The sequence below is a fragment of the Miniopterus natalensis genome, chromosome 12 (assembly GCF_054644295.1).
Source record: "Miniopterus natalensis isolate mMinNat1 chromosome 12, mMinNat1.hap1, whole genome shotgun sequence".
NCBI lineage: Eukaryota > Metazoa > Chordata > Mammalia > Chiroptera > Miniopteridae > Miniopterus > Miniopterus natalensis.
Genome location: NC_142092.1, coordinates 73,888,686 through 73,906,154, shown reverse-complemented (window position 1 = coordinate 73,906,154; position 17,469 = coordinate 73,888,686). Strand labels below are relative to the sequence as shown.

Below are 17,469 nucleotides of genomic sequence, written 5' to 3'. Positions count from 1 at the left end.
GCCCTCCGCCCCTGGCCCCCGCCCCTGGCTCCTCGGAGGGGCCCACAGCCCGAGCCCCTCTCCGGGCGCCGACTTCCCTGCTCCGCGCCCTCGGCGCCCCGCCCTCCCCCCGACCCCTCCGGGGACCCCAAGCCGCCCCCGGGGCGCTCCTGCCGGAAGCTGCGCCTTCTGCGGGTGGGACGGGTGCGGACGCCGCCATGCCCTCGCTCGGGGACCGGGTGCGCGACTGGCAGCGGGGCGTGCAGGCCGTGGAGCGCGGGGACTGGGGCTGCGCCCTGCGCCTCTTCTCGGGCGTCCCGGAGCCGCCCGCCAAAATGTGCTTCAACGTGGGCTGCGTGCACCTGCTGGCCGGGGACCCCGAGGCCGCGCTGCGGGTGAGCGGGCGCCGGGGGGCCGCTGAGCCTCTGCCAATGGGGGAGGCTGTTGCCTGGCACTGGGGGCCCTCCTGACCCTGCGCGGGGCGTGAAGAGGACCCGGCTGCGGGGATAAGCCCCCCGCCCCCCCTTCCTCCGGAGGCCACCTGGGGATGTCCGCTCAGCGTTCTGCCCCGGTGAACCCCTAAGGCAGGTGGGAGCTGTGTGGTCAGGGGACCCTCGCCTGAGCTGAGGCGGCCAGCAGGGGTGCAGGCTTCTCACTGCCTCCTCTCGGCGACGACCAAATGCCAGGCTCTGCGGTCATGGGGCAGGGCCGCGGCCGACACCCGCGCAGGTGCTCACCCAGGTGCTAACAAACCTGGAAACAAGCTCCAGGCTGGATCCGGCTGGGAAGGGGCCTACCTGTCCCCCAAGGGGTGAAGTTTGGGGCAAGGGGTTTCACCAGATGCCTGTGATGATGGTGAGGCGACAACTCTTTGCCCAAACCCCAGACGTGAGTGCTCATGTGTCTTCCAACCCGCTCCCCTAAACAGAACCAAGAGCTCAGGGGTGCACAGGGACCCACACACCTGGTTCCGCCGAGGGGGCAGCAGAGAGCCACGCTGCCCTTTAGAGGCTTTATGTTCACCCAGCGCTGCTGGTCCCCGACTTCTGTCGGAGAAAATGAAAGGGAAAGACGGTGCCACACGGAAGAGCAGCCCTGTCAGTGTCTCCCAGACTCCTCCACTGGAGGGGCCTGGGCAACGTGCACAGGGGACCCCGTCATTTCTGACCTTGCGTACGAAGCCACAGTTCTCAGGAGCCTTTTCAGTTCAAATGTTGCCCAAGGAAGGGAGCCCAGCCACTGGACGCTGGTCCTCACTTCGGTAAACTGATTTAACGAGAGGGGACGCAGGTTGTGGCGAGGCGTCCAGTCTCCCCTGCCCCAAAGGAGGGGCCGCAGTGCTGTCTAAAGTCAAAGCAGACGGGACAGCTACCATTAGTAATCGTCCTGGGGGTGGCCCAGGTGAGGAGGGGGTGCTGGGACTGCTCTGCTGTGTGAGCTTCAGCCGAGCCCTGATCAGGATGCTCCGGGTGGCGGGACAGCGAACGAGGGCTTCCATCGGCCCTGAGTGGCCACCACTCAGGACCTCCGAGCGCACCTTTGACCTTGGGTTGGATTCAGTTTGACAAGCCCCTCCCCCCCCAGACTAGGGAGAGTAAGACCATGACACGGCTCCTGCGGCCTCTGTCCCCGTTAGGGACAGATGACGTCACTTCTGGGTGCGGTTTAAGGGAGAGCCGCGTTGTGCTTTCTGACTCACTGGATGAGAAGTGTGTCATTGTGCGTGAGCTACCAAAAATAGGACCTACAAAGACAGAAACCTTGCATAACCACATCCCCCAGAGGTAACCATCATCGCTGTGCGGGGCTGCCTCCCTCTGTCCGCTCTCTGTCCTCGTGGTAAACAAAGTGGTTTGTGACACTGCCTCCCCGCACTCTGAGCCCCCACCAGGCGCCTCAGGGGCTCAGGTGTGTGGGGGGTTAGGTTGTAGCAGCGAGGGGAGCTGAATGGCCCTGCGCACGCCTACGCGTGAGCTCTGAGCGCCCCTGGCCTGGTAGGGGGCTTTCACCCGCAGGTGGCTGTCGCAAGGCCCATGGATGGAATTCCTTGGCCCTGTCCCTGGTTGTCCTTCTGCACTGCGTCTGTGACAGGGGGTGGCGGGTTACAGATCTTGGCGCTCCAAGGGCATTTTTATCCCCAGGCATTCGACCAGGCAGTGAGCAAGGACGCCTGCCTGGCTGTTGGCTTCCTCCAGCGAGGAGTGGCCCACTTCCAGCTGGAGAGGTGAGCACAGGCCTCCTTGTTACTCCTCTGACAGCCCCTTGTGTTCCTGCCTCCGCCCCCCTCCCAGGGGTCACCTCCTCCTGGACGGGAGTGGGACGTGGGGCAGAGCCACAGTCTCTGGTCTCTGTGAGGCTCACACAGCACCATTGAGGGCATCCCCTCCTTTGTCCCTCACCATGGCTGCTGTAGCAGGACTGGTGTGGAAACCGAGGGCAGGGCTGGCGTGGTGGGTCCCAGCACCCAGAGGTGCTTGGAGTTCTCACTGCTCACCAGGGTGTCTGCACTGTAGCCCTTCCCAGAGACAAGCCTGGCCCCAGGACAAGCCGCACAGAAGGCCCCACACTGGGCACACAGGCTCAGCCCAGGAGCCTCCCTGGGGGAGGGGGACCGGTGGAGTCAGGGAGCTGGCAGCAGGGCTCTGCAGGGGAAGGCCTTCAGGGAGTGGGGGGCCTGAGAAGCAGGAGGGAAATGCGCAGGGCACATTTGGGGTTCCAAAGAGGGTCTGGGGTGCAGACAGGGGCCCCAGGCAGGGGAGCAAGATGCCCAGAATTCAGAGTTGGGCACCACCCCACACTCGAGATGCAGCCACATCTGAGCATTGACCCCTTGTACCCTTCGTCAGGACCTGAGTGACCACTACTGCCCCCAGCAGATGTCCCTGGAGCTGGGGCAGGGCTAGGCCCTTTTCCCTGCTGAAGCCCCACCCTGTTCCCGGCTGCCCGCAGGTTCCAGGAGGCCTTGTCCGACTTCCAGCTGGCCCTGGCGCAGCTGAGGGGGAACACCGTCATCGACTACACACAGCTGGGTCTGCGGTTCAAGCTGCAGGCCTGGGAGGTGAGCGTGTGAGAGGTGGGGCCCGCGGGGCCTCCAGATGCTGTCCATGGGGAGGTGGCCCAGTGGTCCTTCCAGGGCTCTTGATTCCTGCAGGCCCCGTCCTCTGGGCCCCGTTGTCTGTTACTGTCACAGGTGGGGCTCTGTGGACAGAGGCTTCCTCTCACCAGGGTGCTCCCTAGTCCCCACTGGTCACTCTTCTACCCCAAGGAGGCCAGGGCCCCGGTGGAGAGGGGCATTGGGAGGACCCCTCATACTCCCAGCATGCCCAGAAACACACTGCCTTGGAGCCCCCTGGGAATCACGGAGAAAGGCCCGTCAGGTGTGGGTCCACAGCCCACCTGTGTCCCCTGGCCCAGGGCACTGAACAGAGCAGGTGGCTCCCACCAGGCCCTGGTGCAGGGTCCCCAGTGGGTGGCCAGCCGGCTCCAGGAGCATGGTCACCCGGCAGGCCTCAGGGACAGCAGTTTCTCTTGTTGGAAGAGCACCTGCTGTCCCCCTCAGGTCCCTGCTGGTGACAGCCTTAACCCAATCCAACATTTCCATCAAAAGCCCTTTCCATGGCAGAGGGGACAGGGCAGAAAAAGGCAGCCCCCCAGACCCATGGAGTGCAGTGCAGGGAGGAAAGGGCCATGAGGGGGTCCTGCCAGATGCAGAATGGGGTGAGACAGGCTAGAGGATGCCCCAGAGATGGAGATGGGCCAGAGCGATGGGCCACTGGGAGGGGGTGTCCCAGAGAGTGACCACCACTGAGCCAGGTAAGCTTCACGTGGCTGGGCACCCAGAAGAGACCTGGCAACTGTGGCTGGGGAACATGCCAGCTGGACCAGGCGTGGGACCTGGTAATGGGATTGGGGGAGGGGCCATGAGCAGGCCAAGGGCTTGGCTTGGGCCAGAGGATTGCCCTAGGAGTGGGACAGGGCCGGGCCCGGCTGCTGCCTCACCTTTCGCTTGGCTTCCAGGTGCTGTTCAATGTGGCAGCGACACAGTGTGGGCTGGGGCTTTGGGCCGAGGCCGCCCGCAGCCTGGAGGAAGCCATCTCCAAGGGGCCGGGAGGGGCCCGCGGCGACCTGAACGTTGCCCTGGCTCAAGTGCAGGTGAGGCGCAGGTGAGGACAACCAGGCCAGCCCTGCCCCGGGCTCCTGAGCTGACCCAGACTGGCTGACGGGGCCCAGAGCCTGCAGTTTGGGGCTCACATAAGTACAGACCCCTCAGGACCAACTGTCTGAGATGGAGAAACTTCCGGAGGGAGGTGGCCATGTGCCCAGGTGTGGAGGCTGGGCGAGGGCTTTGTATGGCCTGTGGGAGGAGGTGGTGGCCCCAAGTGGCCCCTTTTGCTCCAGAGCTCAGGGGCTCCCGCAGGTGCGGCCCGATCAGACACAGGTCTGCACAGGCCAACTCCCTCCAGAAACAGGTTCCCCTGCAGCCTCGGAGGGTCCCCAGGGGCGAGGTCTTCCGGCCTCACAGGCGGCACCTGGAGCACCTGGAGCCCGTGGATTTCCTGGGCAAGGCCAAGGTAAAAGGGGGGCTGCTTCTCGCTTCTCAGACCCCACATACTCAGGAGCCATCACCTCCTGACCTGGCCACCGCCTGCTGTCCCTCACCAGGTGGTGGTAGCCTCTGCCATGCTCACTGACCAGCCCCAGGGCGTTCGGCCGCGGCAGCCCCAGGTGGGTGGGTGCCTTCCCCCTCAGCCTCCTCCTCTGGGTTTTGTGGGTCAGAGCGCTGCAGGCCTCCCCTGCCGAGGAAGGGAGATGCTGAACCTGCTCTGAGCCCTCCTGGGCTCCCCAACTTCCCTCTGATCTGAAATTGGGGGTGGCCATCCTATCCCATGCATGGGACAGCCTGAAAATCACAGTCTCCCCTGGGAGAGCCCTGCCAGCCAGCCTGCCCTGGCACCACCCCCCTATGGGAGTCTATGCACCAAGCAGGATGCCGCTCTGCCCACAGGTTCAGGATGACCATGGTGGAGCCAGGCCCCGGGCTGGCCCAAGGTAGGAAGGGGTGTCTCCCCTGTGTGCTTGCTTCCGGCCAGGGGCCAGGACTGTCATGTCCTTTCTCAGGTTGATACTGGCCAGAGCTCCCAGGACTGGGGGCACCCAGCCTTTCTCAGCCCTTCTGTGTTCATATTTGTCCAGAGGCTCAGGGTTCCCCCTGTCCTGCTCCCATCGGACCTCCGCTCAGGCCTCGATGGGCTCCAGGCAGCGTGGAGGGACAGAGTGAGGTGCCGGGGAGGGGCGCAGGCTGGGCTGCGTTGTGAGGTAGGCACCCCCTCCCCCACTGCCAAACCTGGGCCTTGGAGAGGGGGTGGCTCTGACTGGTGCAGTTCAAGGTAGCACAGGGCATGGAGGCAGAGCAAGCCCCACGCCTGGGCCAGGCTCCCCATAGCTCCTCTGCTCTGCACTCAGGGCTCCCTCAGGCCCACCTTTGGCAGAGCTCTTGACCAAGGGGGCAGCCGGGTCAAGAGAATGAGCCCTGAGAATGGGGCCCCCTCCCCCCAGGGTGCACGACACAGGCTCCTGTGGATCTGGCACCCCCCTCCGCCCCAGGACGCCCTCCGGCGCAGACATGGAGGTCGCGTCTGGCCAGGCGGGGCAGGCCGACCACTGCGCACCCGTCACCTCTGATGAGCAGGTGTGTGAGCCAGGGTGGGGATGGGCAGGGAGGACTCCCCACCCCTGGCTGAGCGTGGGGGCCAGTGGCCACCGCTGGACATCACAAGGGTCTCAGAGCAGGGCAGGCAGCCTCCTTGCCCGCTGGGAGACAGAGCTTTGACTCCCTCCGTCAGGCCGGGGATATGGGGGAAGGCAGGCTGCTGCTCTCTCCAGTGCAGACAGGGCCTGGTGGTCCCTGGGGGGGACTGGCCTGCAGCCCACAAGTCTCTGCTGTCTCCCACCCCTCAGTTGGGGCCCCCATCACCCCTGCCTCCTTTCCTGGACATGGGAAGCCCCCAGGTGCTGGGTGAGGCTGAGGAGGAAGGGACTTGGGCTTCACTGGCAGGTGTGGCCAGAGGGGGTCCAGCCACACACACAGCCATTCAGTTTCACAGTTTATCAAGGACTTTGTTCACCCGATGTTCCCACCACGCCCTGGCCCCCATCCCTGCCCCACCACTGCCTGGCCCCCACCCTGAAGGCCCCACCCTCGAGGCCCCACTCCCGGCCCCCACCGTGGCCCAGCAGAGCCTGTGGCTTTTTTTGCAGAGTCCCCACACGGACCAAGCTGGCAAACAGGTTCCTCTAGGTAAGGGTGTCCTGAGTGGTAGGTGAGGGGCACTCGGAGGAAGTAGGCATCTGGGGGGCTAAGAGAAACCTCTCTGACCCCTGAGGAAGAAACTGGTGGCCTCGGGCCTCCCTGTGGGCAGTGATCTGGCAGGTCCTCCAAAATGTTCCCCTTTGTGGGGGTGCCCACCTGAGTCCCCACTCCATCCCCCTCTGCAGGGCCGCTGGCAGCTGGGGGGCCACACCCTGAACCCTCTGAGGATCCTGTGGATGCTGGGGTAAGAAGTCCCTACTCCCAGGGTCGTGGGGGCCCCAAGACCAGGCCCTGTCCCTCTTTATAGCCCCAGGGACCCTGGCTGATGAAGCCTTCAGTCCCTTACCCAGCCCCTCCCACCCTCTCCGTCCCTGCCCTCACCTCAGGCCCAAATCCTACCACCGTCTTTCTGCCTGACCCCAGGGAGTGGCTGCAGGGGACTCCAAGTCCTTGGTGACCATCATGGTGCAGTGTGCCTTCACCCTGGCCCTGAAGGCCCCACAAGGAGCTGACCTGTCCAGCCTGAGGACCCTGCTGAGCCAGGCCCTCCCTCACCAGGCCCAGTGTGGGCAGCTCAGGTGGGCAGGACAGTGGGCTCAGCCGGGCACCTCTCAGCCCCAAGCCCAGGGAGGGCACCCCAGGGAGGGTAGCCCAGAGAGGGAGCCCCAGGGAGGGAACCCCAGGCCTCAGCTGGAAGAGGAGCTGGACCCATCAGGAGCTGCAGGTGTCCCAGGTCAGCACCCTCCCCACAGCCCTTGCCCTGGGCAGGCTGACAGCCCCTGGCTGCCCACTCTGATGAGTCTCTTTGCAGTTACCGGGAGCCAGGTGACAAGGGGCGCTGGGTCCCCCTCCCAGAGGAGGAGGGGCTGCAGAGGGCCTGGCGGGACGCGGCTTCTGAGTCCACGGGCCTGCAGCTCCGGTGCCAGGTGAGCCTCGGAGAGCACGGGCCTGGGCTGGGTCAGGCGGCTCTGGGGGAGGCCCAGGACCCTCTGGTGCCCTGCTGGCCCTGCAGTGCCGCTCTGTCACAGGCAGTAGGTGGCCGGCCTGTCCTCTACCAGGTGGTGGCCCAGCACAGCTACTCGGCCCAGGGACCCGAGGACCTGGACTTGCAGCCGGGAGATACTGTGGATGTCCTGTGTGCAGGTCGGGCAGGCAGTGCCCTCTCCCCGTCACCCTGCGGGCCCACGGGAGCACACGGGTCCGTAAGGGGACGTGGCTCATTGCCCTGGTTCCTTGCAGTGGACCACGCGTGGCTGGAGGGCCACCGTGATGGCCGCACGGGCATCTTCCCCAAGTGCTTTGTGGTCCTGGCCGACCAGCACGCGAGGAGCCCCGACGACCGCCCACCTGGGCCGCGAGACCAGCCCTGAGAAGTCACGAGGCAGGAGAGAGGGTTTTAATAAAAGTGGTCAGCCCCCAGCAAGGCGTGGACATATTCTGGGCTCAGCCATTCCGGGTGGGGGCGGGCTGCTCCGGAGAAGTCACGCCTCCCTCCGGCCAGGAAACACGTGGGCTTCAGGCTGGGCCTCCCCCAGCCTCCTCCTGAGGCTCTGCGGACTCTGGGGACCCTGGGCCCCCCACTTGCCCCTCCCAGGGACTCAGGCCCCTTCCTGCTCCAGCCGTCACTCCCCACTCCTGGGCTTGACTAGCTCCAAGTCCCTCTGACACTGCAGTCACAGCCCAGCGGTCCCGGCAGCCGGGCATCTGTGCAGACAGATGCTCCCTGCCCTGGAGAGAACCGTGGAGAAGGGGACCCAGGGTGCCAGGATAGGGGCTCGGATGGGGCCACAGCACAGCCTCCGTGGCCAGAGCAGCTCTGATGTCAGAGCCGCAGGACGAGCCCCTCCGAGGCCCCGCGGGGCAGGAGCTCGGCCGGCTCCAGCCAGCTCAGGCGTCCGGGCTGGGGTGGCCCCTGGGCTGCGGAAGCCGGGCCTCCCCTGCGCCAGAAGGCTGCCCACTCAGTCCCGGGGCCAGAGGAGCTGGGCTGCAGCTGCCGTGAGAATGGCCACAAGGGTCAGCACCACAAAGACGACACTGGCCACCCAGACTCCATAGCTCTCTGCCCACCACTGGGCGGGCGCCTCGGCCGGGATCATGTTGGTCAGGTTCAGCATGTAGCCCAGCGTCCAGCCAATGTCGGCGCCTCCAGCCTGCAGGGCACACACGCGGTCAGGGCTGCGGCCGCCACCCCCGGGCTCCTGCCCGCCCTCCCCGGGTCTGGGGCCAGCCACCTGCTTGCGGAACTTGATGCTGGGCCAGGTCTCCTCGCTGAAGCCATAGCCCTCGAGCAGGAGCGTGAGGATGTACAGGCCGGAGGCACAATAGTCACGTAGCCAACGCTTCTGCCCCGGCCACGTCGCCTCCACCTGGGCAGGGGAAGGGGAGGGACCAGGTGAGGCCACACACATCCTATGCTGCTGGGGGCTGGTCCCACGTGCGGCCAGGGGGCTGTCCTCCCTTCCACGGCGCCCCCACACCCACTGCCACACTGGCCCAGTGGGGTCCCCGAGTCCCTGCTCAGGGAAGCTGTGGCCCTGGGACCCACCCACCAGCTTCCAGGGCTTTTGGCAGAATTCCCAGACAGTGGCGTTGACCGTGGCCAGTGGCTGCCCGGAGGTGAGGTTCAGGAAGTGGAAGGTGTAGTAGAAGTTGGAGAAGGCCTGAAGGGGAGGCGGGGAGACGGGTATGTCTGTGAAGGAGCGGTGCCCAGGCAGGCCAGGTCCCCGTCCTGTCCCACCCCGGGGTGCCGAGTCTCCAGGAGGCCACCTGTCCCACCCGCCCAGGGCTCGGTCTGGGCCCACCTGGTGCCAGGCCCCTGGGGCTCAGGAGGGGACTGGGGCCCTAGTGCTCACATAGAATGGGCCCTGCAGGGGGGGCTGGTAGACCCCGTTGAAGGCACAGTCTTTTTGGCCCTTGCAGCTGGAGAAGTTGAAGAGGCCCCGGATGGCCGAGACGCAGGCCCCAGGGTTCCCCGTCCCTTCCACAGTCAGGTTCTGGGGGAAGCCGGGGGGATATGCAGCTTGGACACACGGCGACTCGTACACGGGGGCCAGGGACAGTGTGTCCTGGTAGCCACTGTGGTAGCAGGGGTGGCGGATGCGCTGGCCCGGGCTGCTCTGCAGGGAGGGTGGGAGGCAGCCGTGAGCACCTGCCTGGGGCAGGGCACCCAGCAAGCCTCCTCCCCCGGGGAGCCCACCTGCACCAGCCCAGCCAGCAGCCTGTTCAGAATCTGGTCGCGCCCGAAGCAGAGGTAGCTGTGGGTGTAGACGCTGTGCTTGAAGCCGTAGAGGAGGAAGGTGGCCTGGGTGCTCTCGTCCAGAATGGGGCCTCCGGGCACGAAGGTGATCTGGGTGGAGGCCCCACCCATGTCCAGGGCGCCCACCAGTGTCCCCTCGGAAGGCCGGATCCACTCTCCAGAGAAGGAGTACTGAGCACAGAGGGGCACCAGGTTCCGGGACTGACCAGGAGGACTCAGCCCGGCTCCTCCAGCCCTCACCCCCACCCTGGGGCTGCTCATTCACCTTGACCAGCAAGCCCAGGACGTAGTTAATGGTGATCCAACCTAAGGCACCTTCATCCTGACCAGCCAGGAGCTCGGCGCCCCGGAAGTCCACGGGGGCCCGGCCCAGGACCTGGGTGATGGCTGCAAAGATCTCCTCGGCCTGGGAGCTGTTCTTTTGGCTGCGCAGAGAGGCGGAGGGAGGGTTGGGGGCGAAGCTGGCCGGCAGCCCACGCCCACCCATCCACACCCACCCCGGGGCGTTGAGACCACAGCGCTCACAGCCGCTCCACACTGCCCACCTCACCTGAGCAGCCTCATGCCAGCCGTGGCCCCCAGGAACAAGGGCGTGTGCTGATGCTGGGCCTCTGGGATCGTGGCCAGCGCCTCCTCCAGGCAGCCCCGCAGGCTCTCGCCAGCCTGTGACGGGTTGGAGGTGTAGGAGGAGATTCCCGGGCCTGAAACACAGCACCCCAGGAGGACTGGGCTCCAGGCCCCGAAGGCTGGCTGGACTGAAAGGGCCTGTGGGGGGTTGGACAGTGGTCCCTGAAAGGTGTGTCCACACCCTCGCCCCTGCCAGAACCTCCAAGTGTGACCTTATTTGGAAAAGGGGACTTTGCAGATGTAATTAAGTTAAGGTGAGGTCATCCTGGATTCCCTTGGGGGCCCCACATTCAATGACAGGGACCCTTATTCGAGAAAGGAGAGGGCATTTGAGACACAGGAAGGAAGCCCCAGAGGCAGCTGCAGAGGCTGGGGGGGGGGGGGGGGCCACAAGCACAGGAACCCCGGGAGCCCCAGAGGCTGGAGAGGCAGGAAGGGCTGAGCAGGGTCTCTGCAGCTCAGGTGGGGACCTGTCTGGACCCTGGGAGGCAACTGCAGGCTCTGTCCCTGTACCCCACCGACCAGCTGTGCCACCTGGGGCAACTCACTCAACCTCTCTGAGTCCCCTTTCCTTGAGGTTAATGCGCTGACTTGCTGAGGGATGGAGACCAGCCTGTGCCACCTCCCAGCCCTCTGCCCGGCTGGGAAGCCCATCCAGGCAGTGGGCAGGGGCTCCCAACACCGCCCACCTTTGAGGGAACTGACCTTTCACCTGGCAGGCCAGGGCCTGGCTGACCACGCCTGTATCATTCTCCTTGTCCGCTGGCCACCGGTACACAAAGAGGGACGTGTGGGAGGACCCCGCGTCAAACACGATCCCAAACTGGTAGCGACACTGGGGTCAGGAGGGCCGGGGGCCGCACCCCCCTCCGCCCAGCCCGCCCCCTGCTCAGGGCCCGGCGCACCTTGGTGTCTGCGGGCAGGAGGATGCTGGTGGCCTCCACCAGGATCAGAATGAGAGTGGTGATGGCCAGGGCCACCATGGCACCCAGCATGGCCGTGAGGACCCGCTCCTTGCAGGTCAGCTTCATGGTGGGGGCAGGGCTGGACCTGGGGGCGGTGGCAGCAGTGGGCAGGCCCCCCCACTCCGCCCTCCCGGGGTCCAGCCCACCTTGCTGGGTCAACGGGCAGAGCCAAAGACCAGCCTCAGGAGCCCAGGGGCTCACAGGTGGGGGCCGGTGTGTGTGGAGAGCCAAGCGTCTGGGGACGTAGAGCCCTGAGAGTCCGGGGCCACACCTCTGTATGGCCACATCCAGGACGAGCAGGGCTGCCCACCTGCCCCCTCCCTGTTATCTGGGCAGCCGGCCCTCCCAGGACCCCTGCTCTCCCACCTCACCCCCAGGGGAAGGAGCCCCAGCTCTGCACTGAGTGGGGAGACCCAGGACCCCACCTCCCGCCCGCCTGCCTCCCCTCTGGGCCTCACCCCAGGCCTCTCCCAGGTGGGGTTTTCTCTCTGGGAGCCCTGAGGTCAGGCCTGAGGAAGGGCACAGGTGACCTCCTGCAACCAATGAATGAAGCCAGCGGGTCCTGTGAGCAGGCCGCCTCCACTAAAGGACCTCGAGGCGGAGCTAACAGAGACACCTGCTTTCCATTCAAAATCAGCCTCCAGCTTCGCCAGTCTGAGCCGAAATATCTCCCTTGGCCCCGGACGGAGGGCCCCTTGGCAGCCAGCCTGGCTGACCCCAAAGTGCAGGGCCCTCTGGATTTCCCGGGCAGGCAGGGTCACCAGGAGCCGCGGGGCAGCTGGCACCACTGCCCAAAGGAACCTGATCTCTGAGTGGGCAGCACCTTGGGGTTCACGTGGTTTTGTATATCGACTGTTCCCGCAGGAAGGCAAACAAAGGTTGGGCGCTTCATTCAAACGGGGTGTGTGAGGGGAGGCAGGAGCCTCTGTCCAGGCCCTGGGCTACGCCGGGCTGCCATGGGCTGTGGCTCTGACCCCGTTTTAAGGAGGGAAGACGGAGGCTCAGGGAAGACAGGTGGCCTGCTGCAGGGGGCCAGGCCTAGATGGGACCCACCTGATGCCAACCAGCACCCAGGCCCCAGGCCACCTCAGAGACAAACAGGTGACAGGCAGGGCCAGGGACCCCAGGACCCCATGCCACACCCCACCTCCAGGGGATGTAGCATCTGAGCCCCCAGTGGGCAGGCGAAGGGAACGGCAGGCTCCCCAGAGTCAGGAAAGCCCCTCAGACCAGGACAGCTCCTCAGGACTGGTCAGCACCCCCTTAGCAGTGGTCAGCACCCTTAGACCAGGATAGCTCCCCGTAAGACTGGTCAGCCCCCTCACCTGGACTGGCAGACAACCGGCTGCAGCAAGGAGGTCGCTGGAGTGTTGTCCCTCAGGCACCGGCCAAGTGCCGTCCTGCCCCTCCCCGCCTCCCCACCCCATTAGTCACCACCCTCCAGGACCTGGATCTGCAGCCGGCAGGTGACGGAGTCTGGAAGCAGGTGCACTGCCGGCCAGAGCTGCCCACGCCCAGCTCGTGGACCCCCAGCCCCGGGTCGCAGACAGTGACTGGCTCAGGGGGGCTGAGCTCTGCCCACTGCCCAGGGTCATCCGCCCACCACCGAGGGCCTCCCCAACCCCCTGCTGCCCAGAGATGTCACCCCGCTCTGCCTGCCCTTCCCCTCCTTGGAGGCTGCTGGACTTTGCCCTCCGACTCCACCCTCCCCCAGCTGCAAGAAGAGCGCCAGGGTTCAGGCCACAGCAGGTCAGAGTCAGGTGACCCGACAAGGGGGGGCCTGAGGGCTGAGCCGGGGCAAAGGCCAGGGGGCGGAGCTGCAGCCTCAGCCCCCGAGGGTGGGGTGTTCCGTGCACAGCAAAACCGCCCCTCGGTGCACGGCCAGGTGGCCCCGGCCCTCCCTCCAGTGAGCCACTGTGGCCTCGCCCGCCCGGCTGCCCCACCCCAAAATCAGCTCCCTCTCAACAGTCTGTCTTTGGGGACAAGTTCCCAGGGATGGACTGAGCCTGGCTTCTCCCACGGGCACAAGGCCGAGGCTATTGGGGTGCCAGCGATCCCCCCTCCGTGCCCACGTGGAGTCCAGGTGCACAGCTGGGCCTCCCCCGTCCAAGGCGTTTCGGGGGTTTCCCCTTTCTGACCGTGAGGAGGTGTAGGGACACTTAGGCACAGGTCTCTGCTGGACGGGCCCAGGAGACAGGTCAGGGTGGCTGGGTCAGGCCACTTTTAACTTGATTGGAAACCACCCCTCGGTTCGGGCAGGAGGGCCCCGTCTCCCGCCCTCCTCAGTACTGGGTGTCTCAGGTTTTACCTCTAGCCCGTCGGGCGGGTGGGGTGACACGCACTGTGGCGTAATTCAAACCAGGGCCTGACGTGCCTTCCCGCGGCCTAATTTGCATACATGTGCCCGATGGCCCTCCCGACGGGTGTGCGGGGGTATCTCTGCGTTTCCCGGGGTGATCGGGGGCCTTGAGCGTCTTTTCGGGGACCTGTCGGCCATCTCTGTGTCTTTGGAAAAACGCCCGCCCGGGTTGTCATGAACAGAAGTCCGCCAGGTAGCCCGTCACCAAAAAGGACTTCTTTGAGAACGAGAAAGGACCGCAGCCGTGTGTGGGCAGCCGCGGCCACGGGAGGGACCCACGGAGCAAGGGCCTCACGCAGAGCGAGGAAGTGGAAGTCGGGGGGCAGGCTGTCACAGCCCAGAGCTCCGCGGCGCCCCCAGCCGCTCCTCTGCCCGCTTTCTAATTGGATTGCCTCTCACTGTTGTCTTCTGCCTCTGACTTCTTTACTTCGGGCATCCGCCCCTTAGCAGGTGCATGGTTTGCGTTTTCTCCCCGACCGCAGGCTGCCTTTCGTTTGGTTGACGGCCTCCTTTGCCGGGCAGAAGCCTTGTAGTTTGCTGTGGTCCCACTTGCTTTTCGCTGCTTTTGTTACTTTTGATTTGGTGTCAGGTTTTAAAAGAAAATCATCGCCGCGTCCGACGTCAAGGAGGTTACTGCCTGTATTTTCTTCTAGTTTTAGGCTCGAGTTCAAGTCGTTAATTCATTTTGTGTTACTTGGGGGGTGCGGTGTAAGACGGGTCCGATTTCATTCTCCGGCATGTGGCTGCTGTTTTCCCAGCATCGCTTATTGAAGAGATTATCCTTTCCCCATTGCGTAGTTTTGGTTTCTTTGTCATAAATTGATCGACCACATACCCATGCCGGGGTTTATTTCAGGGTCCTCTGTTCTGTTCCACTGATATGGTTTTTTATGCCAATACCACACTGTTTCGATCGCTATAGTTTTGTAATATAGTTTGAAGTCGGGGCGTGACATGCCTCCAGCTTTGTTTTTCTTTTTTCAGATTTCTTTGGCTATTTGGGGTCTTTTGTGGCTTCACACAAATTTTAGGTTGGTTTGTTCTATTTTTGTAAAAAGTGCCGTTGGAACTTTGAGAGGGATTGCATTGACTCTGTCCATCGTTTTGGGTAGTGTGGACATTTTAACATTAATTCTTCCAATTCATGAGCACAGAATATCTTTCCATGTATTTGTGTCTTCAATCATTTTTCCATTAATGTCTTATAGTTTTCAATCTACAGGTCTTTCACTTCCTTGGCTAAATTTATCCCTAGGTGTTTTGGGTTTCTTAATGCAACTCTAAATGAGATTGTTTTCTTAATTTCTGATAGTTCATTATTAATGTAGAAAAATGCAGCAGACTTTTGTGCATTGGTTTTGTATCCTGTATCCTTGCTGAACGTATTGGTTCTAACAGTTTCTGGTGGAGTCTTTAGGGTTTTTCTATATAAAATATGTCATCTGCAAGCAGTAACCGTTTTACTTCTGGGTTTTCAATGTGGAAGCCTTTTATTTCTTTTTCTTGCCTAGTTGCTCTGGCTAGAACCCCCAACTCTGTGTTCAATAAACGCGACAAGAGTGAAATCCTTGTTTTGTTCCTGATCTTGGAGGAAAGGCGTCCAGCTTGTCACCGTTGACTATGACGTTAGCCGCGGGCCTGTCATACACGGCCTTCATTATGTGGAGGTACGCTCCCTGGATACCTGCTTTGTTGAGATTTTTATCATAAATAGATGTTGAATTTTGTCAAGGGCGCCCTCACCCATTGGGACAATGGTATGGTTTTTATCCCTGGTGGTGCGTCGCACTGGCTCATGTGATGGAGTCGCCCTGCATCCCTGGGAGGAATCCCACATGATCGTGGGGTACGGTCCTTCTAACGTATTGTCGAATTCAGCGTGCTAGTGTTTTATTGTGGATTTTGGCGTCTAGGTTCACCAGGGATACTGGCCTGTAATTTTCTTTTTTGGGGCAGCCTTGCCTGGTTTTGGTATCAGGGTAATGCTGGTCTTATAAACTGTTGGTCTCACACTACTTTTTTTTTTTTAGAATAGTTTGAGGATTAATTATTAATTTTTCTTTGAATGTTTAGTAGGATTCACCGGTGAAGCCATCTGGTCCTGGACTTGTTTTGGGAGGTTTTTGATGACCGACTCGTATCCATACCACCTTTCTCGCGCGCGGGCTGTACATATTTTCTCCCCAGCCACCTGTCTGCTGCCAGTGTTTGTGTATCTCAATCGGGGCAGGCGGGCAGGCCGCCTGCAGTGACCTGGGGTGGCTCCGGCCCCCATGCTGCCCCACCCAGCCGCCGCTACGTCTCCCATCACCTTTCTGGTTTTGCGCTTTTCCCAAAACGCTCTCCCATGTGTGTGCTGTCTGTTCTGGGCACCCTCGGGGCTTGCCATCTTTCCCTCCCTCACGCTTCTCCCGGTGGCGCCGGGTATGGGAAGTGGCACCTTGGGAAGCAGGTGTTAAACCTCGAGCCTCCTGCGGGCGGGCCCTCCCAGCCCTTACCCACCGCAGCCGACACCAAGGACCGTGGGCGGACGCGCTTGCTGAAGCAGCCCAACCCGAGACTGCAGGGTCCCACGAGAGGCCGGGAGAGGGGCAGGGGCACACTGCAGAGCTGCTGGCTGTCCTGGGGTGGGGACCGCAGGTGACACGGTAAGGGTGCCTTCTGCGCACACGCTGTGCGGGCAGCTGGGCCCCTGGAGAGCTCCTGTCTGCAGCCTTGCTCGGGTGACTGACAAACAGCAGGGCTGGCAGCACCACGCGGACGCCAGGCCTGAGGGCTGGGGCAGTCACATGAGGGCCCAGGGCCCCGCCCATCTGGGATGCCCTGGGAACAACGGGGGATGCAGGGCTGTGCCCCCGGAGCTGGGACGCCCACCTAGGAAGGGCTGCTTGCCCCCAGCTCCCAGGTACCCCTCTGGCCTGCGCCCATGCCACCCACTGGTGGCCTCTCCCTGAACCCAGACCTTGATGGCTTTGGGTGCGCCCAGCTGGCACCAGTTGCTCTGTCCCCAGGCCACTGGGGTAGCCAGGCCCGGCTCTGCCCAGTTCACTGGGGGATGGGTGGCAGTGGGCATATCTGGAAATAATTGAGGCTAAGGGAGGCCAGCTGATCCTGTGGTACTTCGTGGCCTCCTGCTGTGGCCACACTGCTGACCGCACACAGAATAACCTGGGGGGGTGCTCTGCCCAGGCCCGGGGGCAGAAGTTGCCAGTGGGATACCTCTCCTCTCACCTCTCGCCTGGCCCATTTCAGGGCCACACCCCTGCCCCCTGCAGCCGCCTCCAGGGCCTGCTCCTCTGCAGGCCCCCTGCAGCCCTCTGGGAGCCCGGGGCGCCCCCGACCGTCTCAGGGACTGTGCCCTGGGGGAGGCCGGTAAGCCCCGCGCCCTCGGTCCGGCGGGTGCGCAGGCGGCCCCGCAGCGGGCTCAGAGCAGCTGCCCCGGAAGCCGGGGGGGGGGGCCCGACGCCGAGAGAGGAGACCCGCGGCCGCGCAGCGAGGGTCAGGTTTAATGGTCACTCTACGGATATCGTACACTGTTGGGGCCAGCACCCCGCCCCTCCCTCAGCCAAGGGCGCGGCCAGGCGCCCCGCGGCCCAGGCTCTGCAAAGGGGGGCCTGCCCCCTGCCCGGCGGTGCCAGGGCGCCAGGCTGCCCGCGGCCCTCCAGCGCCCGGGCGCGGGTCCGGGGCCCGAGCGGCCGGGGCTCACCCGCAGGGCCCAGCCCGGCTGGCCCCGCACGGCCCGTCCTCCGCCGCGGGCCCGGGGAGGCGGAGGGACGCGCTGGGCTCGGCCGCGGCTCCGGGCACCTCCGGCGCGGCGCGGGGCGGTGCCCCCCGCCTGCCAGCCCGGTGCACGCTAGGGACCCGGGCGGAGGGCGCAGGGAGCCCGCGGGCGCCCGGGCGGAGGGCGCAGCGCAGCCGCCGGCGCCCGGTGCTGGTGATGGTCCGGCCGGGCCGCGCCCCGGCGCTCGCAGGG

General features: G+C 64.1%; 2 protein-coding genes across 2 annotated transcripts; one reads left to right on the top strand and one right to left on the bottom strand.

Annotated features, from left to right (window-relative positions):
* The first annotated feature begins 197 nt into the window (after window positions 1–197).
* Window positions 198–7,659, top strand: NOXA1 (NADPH oxidase activator 1). Its single transcript, XM_016211769.2, has 14 exons — window positions 198–374; window positions 2,121–2,203; window positions 2,929–3,037; window positions 3,997–4,131; window positions 4,443–4,550; window positions 4,642–4,704; window positions 4,985–5,028; window positions 5,536–5,668; window positions 6,238–6,277; window positions 6,475–6,533; window positions 6,713–6,867; window positions 7,101–7,215; window positions 7,318–7,432; window positions 7,529–7,659. Exons 1-14 carry the CDS (start codon window positions 198–200, stop codon window positions 7,657–7,659), a joined length of 1,467 nt encoding a protein of 488 aa, XP_016067255.2.
* Window positions 7,660–7,885: 226 nt separating this feature from the next.
* On the bottom strand, window positions 7,886–11,479 carry ENTPD8 (ectonucleoside triphosphate diphosphohydrolase 8). Its single transcript, XM_087823084.1, has 10 exons — window positions 11,078–11,479; window positions 10,874–10,995; window positions 10,707–10,725; window positions 10,096–10,310; window positions 9,811–9,970; window positions 9,486–9,716; window positions 9,142–9,405; window positions 8,839–8,949; window positions 8,521–8,655; window positions 7,886–8,439 (listed from the first exon to the last, which is right to left on the bottom strand). Exons 1-10 carry the CDS (start codon window positions 11,201–11,203, stop codon window positions 8,248–8,250), a joined length of 1,575 nt encoding a protein of 524 aa, XP_087679210.1. The 5' UTR covers window positions 11,204–11,479; the 3' UTR covers window positions 7,886–8,247.
* Window positions 11,480–17,469: the final 5,990 nt, after the last annotated feature.